At 31.7% G+C, this 17,274-nt stretch overlaps 1 protein-coding gene across 1 annotated transcript; it reads right to left on the bottom strand.

Moving 5' to 3' along the window:
* Positions 1–670: 670 nt before the first annotated feature.
* Positions 671–10,579, bottom strand: LOC125046056. Its single transcript, XM_047643673.1, has 7 exons — positions 10,426–10,579; positions 5,860–6,153; positions 3,192–3,439; positions 2,920–3,082; positions 2,476–2,579; positions 2,232–2,289; positions 671–1,290 (listed from the first exon to the last, which is right to left on the bottom strand). Exons 1-7 carry the CDS (start codon positions 10,514–10,516, stop codon positions 1,196–1,198), a joined length of 1,053 nt encoding a protein of 350 aa, XP_047499629.1. The 5' UTR covers positions 10,517–10,579; the 3' UTR covers positions 671–1,195.
* Positions 10,580–17,274: the final 6,695 nt, after the last annotated feature.

Below are 17,274 nucleotides of genomic sequence, written 5' to 3'. Positions count from 1 at the left end.
TGTTTTGCTAGCATAAAATAAAATATAAAAAGTGTAAAAATAAAATCACAAATACTTGCCTCCTTCCTCTCCCAGTGATGTTAACACAAACAAAGAATGACATGCAAGGGGTTTCGCCCCCCCTACTATTAATCTACTACTTCTTTCACTTTCACCACTTTACCTCCCCCCCCTCCCTCTATTATTCACCATACATACATACACACACAGATATATATACGTGTACAAATATGTGTATATACATACACACACGTATATAAATATATGTATAAATATATATATATATATATATATACATATATGTACGTTTATGTATATTTATGCATATATATTTATACATATATATGTATTCACAATATATACATATATATCTATATATACATACATGTATACATATATACATATACATATATATACACAATATACATATAAATAAATTATATGAATATATGTATAGATACACATATATATGTAAATATACACATTATATGTGTAAAAAAAATATATATATGTGTATGTATATGTGCATATGTGCATATGTATATTTATATATTTATATATATATATACATATATATATATATATATATATATATATATATATATATATATATATATATATATATGCATACAAGGAAAAACTTTTAAGAGCGCCTCCCGTGTATATGTAAATGTATATGTATATGTATATGTATATGTATATGTATATGTATATGTATATATATACATATGCATATATAAATATATATACACACATACCTCTATGTATATATATATATATATATAAACACCAAGGAAAGCTTATAAAAGATCCTATTTCACATACATAATGATACATATCTCTATGGGTATGTTTTGATGTCCAGTCCTTAATTCAAAATATTTTGTTTTCGGTTAAGGCGCAATAACTTTTATACTTGAATGACCGCATACTACAAGAGACTTTCGATGAAATGAAGGCAACTTATGGAGAGGATACCCGATCAAATGACTTTGGCATCGGAGATCTATGGAAACCGCTCCTACGACAGGGCGACCCCAGTCTGGCATGGATGAGGGCATCATCCATCAAGTAGAGCCTGCCATTCCTGTTCGTCAGCTAGTCCAAGATGTCAAAATTAGCATGGGTCTATGCGGTCCTGTGGCTATGGCTTCCTAATATCTAATACCTTTGTATGTATATGGTCAGACAGCATCTAGTGTCCCTGACTATTATAACCATAGATATCATTTTCTGATTCTTCTCCATAGTCCATGCTACCAGGATTTTCGTTCGTCATACTCTCCTTGGCTATAAAAAAAGGTAAAACGAATTAGATGGGATGAAAGTAACAATAATAATAATAATAATAATGGTGATGATCATGACGATAATAATGATAATTATAATGATAGTAGTAATGATAATAATAATTATGATAATAATGAAAGTTATGATAACAATAATGAAGATAATAATAATGATAATGATTATAATAATAATAATAAAAATAATAATTATAACAATAATAATTATAGCAATAATAACAATAATAATTATAGCAATAATAATAACAAAAATATAGTACAAATAATAGTACTACCAATAAAAATAAAAATAATAATTATAATAGTAATAATAATGATAACAATAATAATTAATAATAATAATAATAATAATAATAACAGAAATAATAATGATAACAATAACAATAATGATAATAATAATGATAATATAATGATAATGATAATAATAATGATAATATAATAATAGTAATAATAATAATAAAAGTCAAGATGATAATAACATTGACGTTAATGATAATAATCATGATGATAGTAATGATGGAGATAATGATGATGATGATGATAACAATGATAGTAAGAACAATACAGATAATAACAATAAAGATAATACTAACAAATATTATAATAGTGATGATAACAATGATAATAATAACAGTACTAATGATAGTAATAACAACAATAATATTACTACAACTAATAATAATGATAACAATAATAGCAATGATAGCAAGCAATAAATATAATTTTCGCACACTACAAATCTTGTAAAAAAATGTATATAGTCATTTACTTCTCTTAGGATGTACCTGCGTAGTTATATATCCACTTAGTGAATAAACGAACGTGAAGCAAGAAGCCTTATTTGCATTTTAGCGACGTTCTGTGTATAGTAATAAGCTGACGCCCCATAGACTCAAAGAAAAACAAAAAGACTGTTTTATTTACCTGTATTCAGTTCAAGCACTTGAGAGGCAGGAGAAGATCGACTTCTGGACGAGTTTCTCTGATTTGTGAAAGAAGGTAAACGTGATATATATATAAATATATATATATATTTTTTCTTCCAATAGAGCTTGGTGATTTTTAAATTTATATTCATGTTAATAATGGGCATATCTTTGTATAAATTATGAGCAATTAAAGAAAATAAGTGGCGACTGAAACTGTAAATACAAACGGGATACATTACCCTTATACGCAGAAGGTAACAGCACAAAGCAATGGTTGTAATAATGAAGAAAAGAAGGAAAAGAGACAGGATTACTTCGGTGTTTCCACCATGGTCGCATATACCTGTAGAAATATCAAATAAGCATGAAATATCTTTAGAAGAGAAATATGCACTATATACCAACATGATCCGTAAATTCATATGTCATTCTAACTATCCTTCGTCTAATCTCAGGAATGAAGATAATTAGCAACTCTCTCCGATTTGCTAAGTCCCTTTTGGGAAAATAGGAAGTGGTGTTGAAGGCAGCAAATGTGATTACTAAACAACAAAAAAAGAAATAAATGTCTTTTTAATTCTTCTTTCACCAAAGAACTTTAACGAATCAAAGTACTCCAGAACTGACACATTTTCCTTCCCTGAGACTGGACGCTCTAGAACTAAACTAGAAAATGTCCTCACACTCAGTTTGGCTGCCCGTGCTCTGGTCTTGGTCCTGAAGGTGAGTCCAGTCATCCCGGCTTTGCACAACCCAGGCCTTGCCTCCTTCAGACTTCATCTTCATCAAGTCATCTTTATTTGCATTGGTGCTATTCACTCCTATCGGAAAGCGGCCATCAGCACTCTGTTGGAGATGGGAATTTAGGATAATTCCCTCTTACTCTATGCGGATAAATCCAAGATCCGCGGATATTCACACTGGACCCACAGAGGCCAGAAATACATGTTTGTACCTTGATCTCCTGCAACTCGTAATCCAGTGTGATCTTGTGCACCTTGTGAGCTGGCAAGGCTTGACAGTCTTCCTTGCTCGTCTTAACCACCGTCTGTTTTCCATTCCAACAAAGAGAAAGGTTTTGTCCAAATATGGACAAACTAACAGTCAGGTTCTCTTCTGGAATAATGGCGAAATGTTCCCTTGTGGATTTCCAGCGTGGGAAGTCGATCGAGGTGTCTGAGGTGAGCTCTTTATTTGGCAGTCCTAAGAATCATTATAAAGATAATATGCTAGAGATAGGTAAATACAAATATAAATATGTATATATTTACACATAGATCCAAATATATATATTCATATATATGTATACATATCATATATATAATACAAATAGATAGTTTAAATTACATATGAATATTTATGTATAAACACACACATATACATACGTATATATATGTATTTCATATATATATGTATATATACATAGACATTTGATATATATTTGTATAAATATATGTACAGATGCATATATATATATGTACATGCAGACACACATGCACACACACCAACACACGCACACACACATATACATATGTGTGTATATATGTATATGTATATGTATGTATATATATATATACGCACACACAGGGGCATCATTTTTCATGGTGGGTTTGCGAGTGAGACAGATTTTTCTTTAGAAAAATTAGCTAAGTTTTAAGATATAACCGGGCCTATATAGGTGTAATATAAGCATAACATAGTGAAAAAAAAAAAGTGACGGAGGGAGGGAAGCAGACCTTGAGTGTGTAATACAGAGCCTTGGGGGTGGGGGAACTGCCCGGCCGCCACCCTCAATTGACTCAGTTGTCTTTATATTGTTTATATTTACACATACAAGGGCACTCATTAAGGATTTCTCTTGACCCACTTCCCATGGACATACAGAAATGAAACGTCATACAGTTATTAGTCTTTATCTACAAAGGTCCCATCAAGAGTGAGACACCTCTACAATCGTTTCAGCTGTGGACTCGTTACTTGTTCAAGTTCTGAAGTCATGAAGTGACTTCAGAAATCAGAGTCTCATCATCTAGGAAACGTTTGCCCTTGATAAAGGACTTCATGGACTTAAAGAGGTGAAAGGTCAGGAGAATAAGAAGGATGAGGGATGATGTCAAAGCCACAGGACCACACTTCCATCTGGGCAATGTGAATATTGTAAACACGGGCGTTGTCTTGCAGGATTTGGACACCTTTGGTCAACATTCCGCACCTCTTGCTTTTGATAGCTTCCCGCGATTTCTGTAGCAGTGAAGCGTAGTAAGCTCCTGTAATTGTAGTACATTTTGTCAGGAAAGGGACCTTGGAACAATTGACTTGTTCCTGCCTCTGGAAAGGTGTGAGTAGCCTAGGAACCCATCGAGCAGACAACTTCTGTGTATGCAGATGGTCATGAATGATTTTGTCCACAGACCCAACATTAAACTTAAAATCTTGGGCTAGCTGACGGACAGTAATACGGCAATTTTCCAAAATGGCAGACTCCACTTAATGAATGGTGTCCTTAACAATGGCAGACTGAGGTAGAAGCTGTTTCCACAGATCTCTCTCTTTCTCTTTCTATATATATACACATACACACACACACAAACACACATGTACTTATGTATATTTACATATATAATTACATATTTATATATATAGACAGATATGTATATTTATGTGTGTGTGTATATATGTGTATATACACACACAGACACACACACACATATATACATTTATACATATAGATATATATACATGCACACACACACACACACACACACACACACACACACACACACACACACACATATATGTATATATATGTATATATATGAATATGCATATATACATGTGTGTGTGTGTGTGTGTGTGTGTGTGTGTGTGTGTGTGTGTGTGTGTGTGTGTGTGTGCATGTATGTATATTTATATGTATAAATGTATATATGTGTCTGTGTCTGTGTGTGTATATACACACTGTGTGTGGTACATATATGTATATATATATAAATATGTATATGTATGTATATGTGCGTGAATATACATATGTATATATGTATGTGTATGTGTATATACATATAGATTGATATATATATCTATGTGTGTGAATATATGTATACATGTATATATGTATATATATACACATATATATACATATATAAAATATATATATGCATATATATATACATATATATACACATATAGTATATATATACATATATGTATACAAACACACTCACACACACACACATATATATATATATGTATGCATATATACGCATATACATATAAATATATATACACACATTCATATATATATACATATATATGTATATATGTATATATATGCACACACACACACACACACACACACACACACACACACACATACACACACACACACACACACACACACACGCACGTTTACTCATACACAAATACGCGTGCACACGCACGCACGCACGCACGCACACACACACACACACACACACACACACATATATGTATATATATGAATATATATGTATGTATATGTACACACATATTTGTGTGCGTGTGTTTGTATGGGTGTATGTATGCATGTATAATCAGATATATATGGACACTCACACGCACAAGAAATTAAAACAAAGAGCCCTAACCTTGAGGACAGTTAGCAAGAACCTCCGCATTCTTAAGCGTAAACTCTTTCAACGGTCCGCCAGAATTCTTCTTCTCTGCAGTGTTGGACATCTCTTCACATTCCACCTCGTCATTGCTTGAAACTCGACATTCAATTTCAGTCCACTTGTTCTTCGGTATGGCCAGAGTCTTTCTTTTGCCTTTATTTATTATGGCAACTTTGTCGTTTTCCTTTGTGTTTGCGATGGTCACACGGAGAGAGTCCCTGAAGGTTTTGATCACAACTCCTTCATAATCTTTCTTTACAGTGCAATCTGTAGGATAAAGAAGAAAATGACACAATACATATATATGAAAACGAACATATTTCCATAAGCGGCAGAAATATTTTGCACCATTTTGCTTGATGCTCACTTTACTCTAAGCTGATTGATACCTTCGTCCTGGTTCTCATATGATCTTTGTCTGTATCTGTTTTATCGGTAGAATGTATTCAACATAAAAGGTATTTACATATAAGGGCTATCGACACAGCAACCACGAGGTTCCCACTCAAAAATACTCACAAAAGGAAACATAGCCTAAGATTCATAGCATTCGTAGGGTATCTTTCATGGCGTGCAATTGTAGGGTAACCACGAGTTGCCAAACCTGTTACCTGTGCTGTTTATTCAGTTCATTTTAGAATATTGTTCTGACTTAGACTAAGGAAAATAGCTACACGTATAATAAAAAAAAAATCGCACAGATTATCGAGGTAAAAAAAGTGGTGGAATTAAATACGTTATCGTGCTTAGCCAATCAGGATGCGCAAGAAAATATTATATTAACAAGATACATTTTATAATCACCAGAATAAAAAAAAAAACTATTTCATTTTTGATAGTGGCGTTTCTTACTATAAACAACCGTCAGAATACTAAGGGGAAAGTCTATTTTAATTTTGATAGGACCCCCCCCCCCCCCCGACACCTTCATTTGACCTCTCAAAGCGATACATCATTTTTTCGCCGTAAGATCGGTCTCGAGCCAGTAGTCGAAAAGCAAGCATATTGTAACTTCTTCTGGAGCACGGGGGCAGGGTTACCATTAGTGGTGGGAGCAATCGATTGCTTGTAATCAGTAAATCAATACACTGACTGTACTTATTATAATTTCCAGTAATCGTTTACTAAACGATTACTCAGAGCTAGGGTTGAACTGAGGACCGTCTCAATATTTTTCAGTCTAACAGAACACACCATGAGAGAGAGAGAGAGAGAGAGAGAGAGAGAGAGAGAGAGAGAGAGAGAGAGAGGGAGAGGGAGAGGGAGAGGGAGAGGGAGAGGGAGAGGGAGAGGGAGAAGGAGAGGGAGAAGGAGAGGGAGAAGGAAAGGGAGAGAGAGAGAGAGAGAGAGAGAGAGAGAGAGAGAGAGAGAGAGAGAGAGAGAGAGAGAGAGAGAGAGAGAGAGAGAGAGAGAGAGACTGACTGATTGACTACACTAACACTGTAAATGTATGAGTTATACTCCACAAACCACTGCATAAACTATTTCCAGGTGAAAACAATCGTTTACTAATCGATTACACATTCCAAAAGCAATCGACTGCCCATCACTAGTTACCACCATTCCTGCAAATGCTACGTATGCGACGCAAGAGCCATGATTTCGGCATCGATTGGCGATTGCAATAAATGATTACCTGTATATCTTGCATTACGAAATTGTGATACAAGTAATAGATTTGCAAAATGGAACTGAAGGGCAGCCGTTGTTATGGTTAATGAATTAGTTACACATATCTTATTCGAAGTCCAGGCTCCATCATGACATTCGCATGGTTTGTGGTAGAGGCGGTAACTGTGCACGAGGGTCGGAATCCAGTAGTTAATGACTGGGTGTTCTGCCAGTCAAACATATATGGATATATGTATATATATACACATAAATATTATATATAGATTATATGTAATATTTATGTATTATTTGCATATATACATAGATACATATATGTAAATGATACATATTTATTACATATAATTTAAATAGAGATATATATTTAATATGGATATACATGATATCTATATATAAGATATATATGATGTATATAAAGTGCAATATTCTTATATATACATATACATATATATGTATGTATATGCGTATATATACACACATGCATACACATACACATATATACACACATATATGTTTACTGTATATTATATACATCATATATATATATTAAGTACAATTTGTGTACTATTTACATATATCTATATAGATATATATATAGTATATAAAAATTACATATACTTCATGTATACATTTAATATGAATATATATAGTATATGATATAAATGTATATACATATAATGTATATAATATACAATATATATACATATATACATACATATATAGAAACATTAATGTATATATATATATATATATATATATATATATATATATATTCGTGTATATGTACATCTATATCTCTCTATATAATATATTTATGTGTATATATACACACACGTGTATGTATGTGTGTGTGTGTGTGTGTGTGTGTGTGTGTGTATTCATATATGTATATATATGTATATATATATATAAATTCGTGTATATATCTATCTACACACACACACACACACACACACACACACACACACACACACACACACACAGATATATATATATATATATACAATATATATTCGTGTATATATATATTTATATATATGTATATATATATTTATATATATATATGTATATATATGTATATATATGTATATGTGTATATATACCTTTATATATATGTATATATATATGTATATGTGTATATAGATATGATATGAATATATATACAATATATATGTATATATGTATATATAAATATATATATGCACATGTATGTATGTATACATACTTTAATACATGATAACATATGCATACACACATATGTGTCAGTATATCTAAATACGCACGCAGACACATATATATTAATATACACTAGTAGTGAGTGTACCGCCATTGAGAATTACATTAGTGGTAAGAAAGGACCTGTTGTATGGTAACAGCTTGTTTACCATGTCACCATTACAAAGGCCTGTGCTTAGGAGAGGTCATTTCAGTGCTACTTCAAAGCAACAACACATGTAAAATAAACAGAAGTTTCGGTTTTGATTGTAAATGTAGGGATATACATATATGAAACCTTAAGAATAGGAGAGGCGAACTCTTGCATCCCCGTTTTCATTGAGATTTGCTTTATTTTATGACAAGAAATGTTGTGGTAAGTTACAGACACACACACACACATACAAATATGTATCTTTATGTATATATATGTATATATATAATAATAGGGTTGATAGAATATAGTAATGTAATAAACTGAATAACTATGAAAGAATTTTGCTCTGGAAATACAATAAAAGACTGATGAAAGGGCAGTCCTAAAGCATACATTGCCAACAGGGTTAATAGCCCAATGGCCTTGTTCATCACAGAGCTGTGGAGGATTTTTAAGATCTAAATATGTTAAATGCTTATAAATTTGCCGGAAAATCGTAGGACCATGACGTCAGCCTGTAAGTTTTGGATTTCGTGTCTGCCTGTGTGTGTACACATGCATATTATGGCATGTCATTAAGACTATAAGGTATAATCACCATCTGTCAGTGTTATCAAGCAGGGTTCTTCATGCTAATGGAGGCCTACTTTAAGGGTGTCAGAAATGAGGCAAGATTTTTTTTTTTTTTTTTTTTTTTGTCGATAGTTGGTAAAAGTGGGTTAATCAGGAACTAGTCTGTAGATTTAGGAATTATCATACTATAAGTATTAGAATGTCTATTAGACATGTATATGTGTGTATATTTAAGCGTGCAAATAAATAATGTACATTTATTTATTAGATCATAAACATTGTATCATATTTTAGGCAATCATGTACATAATAATAATTAATTTACTTATGATTTTCAACATTAATTAATAGTCACTCGTTCACAATAAGATTTTTGTCTAATAGCGATATCTATATAAAGCTTGAACATGTGTTTCGGTATAATGCTAATAGTTCTTATTTGTACAAGAAATGTGTATTCAGTTCCTGTATCTGTTATGACCGTGAATAAGCTCATCTAATTTATACAACAATTGGCGCATAGGTAGTTTTGTGTTCATAAACAAGTAAGACGCTGGTGTTCATTCCTGAAATGGACCTCTTCTTTTACTCTGCTTGAGCTGTGCTTGCTTTATCGCCTGAGCATTTCCTGGTTTAACTTTTATTTATTTATTTATTTATTTATTTTAAATTGTGGTATTCCGTCGTTTATTCAGATTTCATCAACTATGGACACTTTGCAAGGTGTTACGAAGATCAATCTCCTAACCTGTGATGTTGAAACGTAATTATTGACAGAGAAAACCGCAACACATTAATAATGAGCTCCAACGAAACACTCGGTGAGTCCAGGTCAACCTTTATGGCAGAGTAATGAACGGCATTAATTTTAGAGAACCTTGCCCAAAATAATAAATGCCAACCAAGCCCCCGATAAACTGTCAATCCAGCCCAGCATTCAGACAACGTTGCACGAACACCCTTACCATCATACAGATAAGAACATCGAGACGTATACACCATGAATGCCAGAAGAGAGACGTAATTCCAAAGACTACGACCACGGAACACGATCATTTTCTCATCTCGCAGCCAACATCCACACACAGCGACAGGACGGACTTGGTCTCACAGGATATAATCCGAGACTAACACGCCCAAGCGATAAGGTTACGCGATATGCTCATATGGTGCCGTATATGTCCAATGTTTCATTAATACTACGTTATTAAGAAATATAACTACACTATAACAGCATTTTATAATAATGCGGTGCAAGAGTTCATGTAAGATTAACTAGAGAAATTTATATACAGTATAGTAACGTTTCTTATAATGATATTAAAAATCATAAAAACTGTACTGTTTAGTATTAATCAGAAAAACTAAAATGGGAAAAAGTCCAAGTCGCAAGTGAACTTCATTTCTCAAAACAAAAGAAGAAAATAATGGGAGGCGTTTGAGAGAGAGAGAGAGAGAGAGAGAGAGAGAGAGAGAGAGAGAGAGAGAGAGAGAGAGAGAGAGAGGGAGAGAGAGAGAGAGAGAGGGAGAGAGAGAGAGAGAGAGAGAGAGAGAGAGAGAGAGAGAGAGAGAGAGAGAGAGAGAGGGAGAGAGAGAGAGAGAGAGAGAGAGAGAGAGAGAGAGAGAGAGAGAGAGAGAGAGGAGAGAGAGAGAGAGAGAGAGAGAGAGAGAGAGAGAGAGAGAGAGAGAGAGAGAGAGAGAGAGAGAGAGAGGAGAGAGAGAGAGAGAGAGAGAGAGAGAGAGAGAGAGAGAGAGAGAGAGAGAGAGAGAGAGAGAGAGAGAGAGAGAGAGAGAGAGAGAGAGAGGAGAGAGAGAGAGAGAGAGAGAGAGAGAGAGAGAGAGAGAGAGAGAGAGAGAGAGAGAGAGAGAGAGAGAGAGAGAGAGAGAGAGAGAGAGAGAGAGAGAGAGAGAGAGAGAGAGAGAGAGGGAGAGAGAGAGAGAGAGAGAGAGAGAGAGAGAGAGAGAGAGAGAGAGAGAGAGAGAGAGAGAGAGAGAGGGAGGGAGAGAGAGAATGAGAGAGAGAGAGAGAGAGTGGTAGACAGATAGATAGAAAGAGGGACAGAGATAGAGAGATTGGTAGATAGATAGATAGAAAGAGGGACAGAGAGAGAGATTGGTAAATAGATAGATAGATAGAGAGAGAGAGAGTATCTCTAATTTTGCACCTTTTTAATACAAAGCTAGTGAAATAAAGATTTCCCTTCTCCATCTCATTACTATCAAGCCGTAACACATGAGGCCAAACATAATAATGATAATTATCATTATTATGTGTCTTATAAGACAGGCGTTCATTTTTTAAAACTTATATATATATTCGCACACACACACATACATATATATGTATATATATATATATATATATATATATATATATTTGTGCGTATGTGTGTGTACATATGTTGTAAACATGATGTAAATTAATCTGTAAAATATATTATTAATTACATCTGTTACGATTATTAGGTCTTGCTGTCACAGCCACGATAGGTTGATTAAGGACCGTCACAAGATTATTATCACTGGTATTATTATTATTATTATTATTATCAATATAATTATTATTACTATTACTATTATTATCACTATTATTATTATTATTATTATTATTACTATTATTATTATTATCATCATTATTATATACATATGTATAGACATATATATGTATATACATAAATATATATATACATACATATATATATACACATATATACATATACACATACATATATGTACATATATATCTATATATATGCATATATATATTTCATATATATTTTTCTCTCTACACACACACACTCTGCGTTTATGTATCTGCAAGATAATGAGTTGTTTACATATATAAATATATTATATTTATATATATATTTTTTCTCTCTCTACACACACACACACACACACTGTGTTTGTGCAGCTGCAAGATAATGAGTTGTTTTGTGTTAACACACACACAAACAAAATAATAATTATGCAGGTAAGTGAGAACTGATAACACTAAGCTTACCAGCTGTAAGGCTTTATTAAAGTAACATCTGCCATGTACTTGAAAAATCACACCCTATACCAGTGGTTCTTATCCCTTTTAGAGTCATGGAGTCCTTTTAAGAATCTATTGAAAACAATGGAGTCCCTCGGCCAGAAACACAACTTTGCATGCAATTGTATAATGTATTTTCTTTATTGAGATTTGATTACCTCATCCATACATGAGATAGACAAAGTGTTATCAGACTTTAAAGTAAATCTGAAGAACACGCTCCTTTTTATGCCAGAAGTAATGGCCACTCATTATAACCAAGAAATAAAAATAAATGTTAATTTTCAAATGATCCTCACGGATCCCCTGAAACCCACTTACCTTGGGTCTAAATTTCCAGGGTGAAAGTACTCATATTGCAGTAAGGAACAAGTGCAATCTGTCCAGCCACTGCAGCTGTGGATGAGCAGGTAATTATTTCAAACCAAGAAATCAGAAGATACAAAGGCGCTCAAAGACAGAATTAGAAATTTGTGAAGTTCACAATTCCTAATGGTCGTAAAATATCTTCATTATAGAAATGACGGTTATATTCAGCGGTAGGTGGGAATGAATGAGTGTACTCTTGTCCAGACCAATTCGCAATATATACAGTGACAATAAGATTGTAGATACTACGCTAATATGATGGGTTGCTTCTGATGCCAACTAGCCATTTTAGCTTCTTTTTTTTGTCAGTAATGGCGAAATAAACGGATGATAACATCCCTTATAATAAACAAGAACATTTTAGGGGTAATTTCGGACAATAGCCTGGTCTACATAATGATGACATGCTGGTAAGACAGAGTATAGGCAATCCAACAAATATTGCAGTGAATGCCGCAGGGTATATTTTCGATTAATGGCACTATCGCGAATGGATGCCCATATACGTTAACCTCTCTAGACTGACGTTGCATTAACTCTGATAAGACCAACGTCCCCTTGTCGTTAGCCACCTACGCATACTCCAGGTCAATATTTATATAAGATAAACACTTCCCCGGCGATAGCGAAGCAGATAACGATCGACTGCCTGTGATGTCTACAGTCCAATTTTAGTTGGGCATTTATAATGATCCTTTTCTGGGCTGGTTTGAAGCCTAACGGGGATATTGCGGAGTTGAACCGAAGAAAAGTAGCAAGTAGCAATATTAGCAATATGCTAATATAACGCAACATTATTTATACCATGATTACTGGTCGGTTTATCATTACGAGATACACCAGTATGTATGTATATGTTATTTCATTCAGTGCAAACATACTAATAATGACGATAATAACGATAAATGAATAACTAACAGCAACAGTATTACCGAATCTTTTGTTTTCTGATTTAACTTAGTTTTCCCTTAAAAGTCAATTTTCAATGATGTTGTTTACACTTTTCCATGGGTAACTATGCTTAACTTCAATCTTGTTTTATTTTCCAGAATTAAACTACAATATACAATTGGCTGTATATTGGAGTTGAGGAACGAGTTAGGGTATCTTTCATTTTAGATGAAAATGATTATAAAGGGTAAAATGGTGTAATGATGACGATGATGCTAATACTAATACTAATAATAACAATAATACTAATACTAATACTAATAATAATGATAATAATTATTATTAATTTTATTAGTATCATCATCATCATCATCATCATCATCATCATCATCATCATCATCATCATCATCATCATCATCATCATCATCATCATCATTGTTATTATTATTATTATTATTATTATTGATATTATTATAAATATAATGATAATAATGATAACAGGAACAATAACAACAGCAACATCAACAACAACAACAACAAAAACAATAATAATAATAATAATAATAATAATAATGTCGATGATGATGATGATAATAATAATGATAATGATAATGATAATAACAATAAAAAGAGTATTATGATAATAGTAATAATAATAATAATAATGATAATAATAATAATAGTAATAATAACAATAATAATAATAATAATATTAATAATAATAACACATGTCGCAAGCGACTACGATCTGCCTTCGGGATTTTAGTTTTTTTCCTCAGGGTTGACTCCCTGCGTATGTGCATGTGTGTGTGTGCGTGCATTCATACACGCACGCATCATGCGCGTGTGCATGTGTGTTCATTCACACACATACATGCAAACAAGTGCGCACGTGTGCACACACACGAATTTACGTCTTAGGTTAGTGTTCCCTAGATAATATAATGATGCCCGACTGCTGCCTTGTGGTTCAGTCATTGTGGTACCTATAAAATGAAAAGGCTTCAGGAGTCAACCCTGAGGAAAAATCTGGAGCCGGAGTTCCGAAGGCAGTTCGCTAGCGACCTCCGTTTGTGCCAAACCGTACTGGACTATGCCGTTCCTTTGGATCCATCAAATGCGTGGAGAAAAGGGAGCATGTTGCATGGGCAACAGCTTGCTCCTCATATTCTTTTGCCCAAGCATTGGCTCTACCCATGCGGAGTGGGTAGAGACAATAATGCCTTAGTCGACATCGACTGAAGGTGGCTGTCACACACACACACACTCACACACACACACATATTCGCACATATATATGTATATATATGTATATATATATTAACATTTATACACACGCATGTATATGTATATATATATATATATATATATATATATATATATATATATATATATATATATATATATATATATTATCTAATAGATGTGGGTGTGCAATATTTCAATATCTAATTCCATAATATAATGTAAATGGTGAGCAATGCATTACAAAATGAAGAATTTGGTGTGTGCCATAGTGTTGTTTAAGGAGGGGTGATATCAGTTTAACAGTTTCATTTTAGCTCCTTGTTCTCTTCTCTCTTCACTGAATATCAGTTCAATAAAATAAACATATGCTATTCTGATTAACGTCATTATTGATTAGGTTGTCTAGTTGCATGCTAAGCACTCTCTTTCAAGATTAGATTATTCTTGAAAGAATAATTTCACCATTTCTTGGTGCTTTACATTTTCTTATTTACTTTTACATTTGCTAAAATTATGTAAGAATCATAGATTAAGTTTTGTAGTCTGGGAAAAGAAGACATTCATAAATTTTCAGTTGTATAAAGTATGTAATTCTGTACTGAACCTTTTTTAGATGAATCTAGTGTTATGCGTTACAGTCACCCCTAAAACAGAACTATACCGCAGTGATAGAAAATGTATTTTACATAGGTAACTGATCAAAATATATTTTAAACGGTAGGACGAAACACATTCTTAACCCCATTATAGTGTATTTATTCAAATTATTGCAGTTGTTACTAGGGCTATTTTATTATTTTCACCATAGTTGTTATCCTTATGAACTGTGAATAGACCTATTACTGTTAGCATTATTTTTGTTACTGTTGGTTTAGGATTGTTATATTTATCTCATCATCTTTATTCTTATAATTATTTTCAGTCATTATTATTATTATTATTATTATTATTATTATTATTATTATTATTATTATTATTATTATTATTATTATTATTTCCATTATTATTATTATTATTATTATCATTATTACTATTATCATTATTATTATTACTACTACTACTATTATCATTATTATTACATTATTATCATTACTATTCTCTTCATCATTATCATCATAATAGTTATTATTATTATTATTATAATCTTCATCATTATCATCATTGTTATTATTATTATTATTATTATTATTATTATTATTATTATTATTATTATTATTATTATTATTATTATTATCATTATTATTAGTGTCATTATTATTATTACTATCATTATTATCATTATTATCATTATTATTATTATTATTATTATTATTATTATTATTATTATTATTATTATTATTATTATTATTATTATTATTATTATTATTATTATTAATATTATTATTAATATCATACTCATTATTATTATTATTATTATTATTAATATAACTATTATTATTGTTATCATTATCAATATTGTTATCATTACTATTATCATTATCGATGTTCTTATTATTGTTGTTGTTGTTGTTCTTCTTCTTGTTATTCTTATTCTTATTCTTATTCTCATTCTTCTTCTTCTTCTTATTATTATTATTATCATTATCATTATTATTATTATTACTATTATTGTTATCATTAACATTATCAGCTGTATCGTTATTATTATCATCATCCTGAGAATCTCACTGTTATTGTTACTATTGGTAATTAGAGACAATAACATTATAATCGTTGTTAGAGTTATGCCAATATCATTACATATATTTTATTATATAATTCTTGGTTAAGTAAAAAAAAAATGTTTAGATTCGATTTTTATCAATGAATGTGCAATAAGATAATAATCTAGGAAAGAGAGTAACTTAATAAACATTTTAAATGAATGTAGCCAATTATAAATTTATTTATATGGTAATGAAAAGCATTTTCAAGTCAGCGAACAAATTTTCCTATTTCCAATTATCTGTTCATGATAGACATACATTTCATAGTTCGTGGAAATATTATTCAGTATATTATCTGAGTTGGGATAAACAAAATAGTATGTATATATATGTATTTGTGTATATATATATACAGATATACATACATATGAAAAAAAAAAAAAAAAAAATATATATATATATATACATACATGTATATATATATATATATATATATTTATATTTATACTTATACTTATATATACATATACATATATATACACATATGTATATATATATATATATATATATATATATATATATTTATACGCGCACACACATACACACACACACACACACACACA

The sequence above is a fragment of the Penaeus chinensis genome, chromosome 38 (assembly GCF_019202785.1).
Source record: "Penaeus chinensis breed Huanghai No. 1 chromosome 38, ASM1920278v2, whole genome shotgun sequence".
Lineage (NCBI taxonomy): Eukaryota > Metazoa > Arthropoda > Malacostraca > Decapoda > Penaeidae > Penaeus > Penaeus chinensis.
This window is presented reverse-complemented; position numbering and strand designations above follow the sequence as displayed.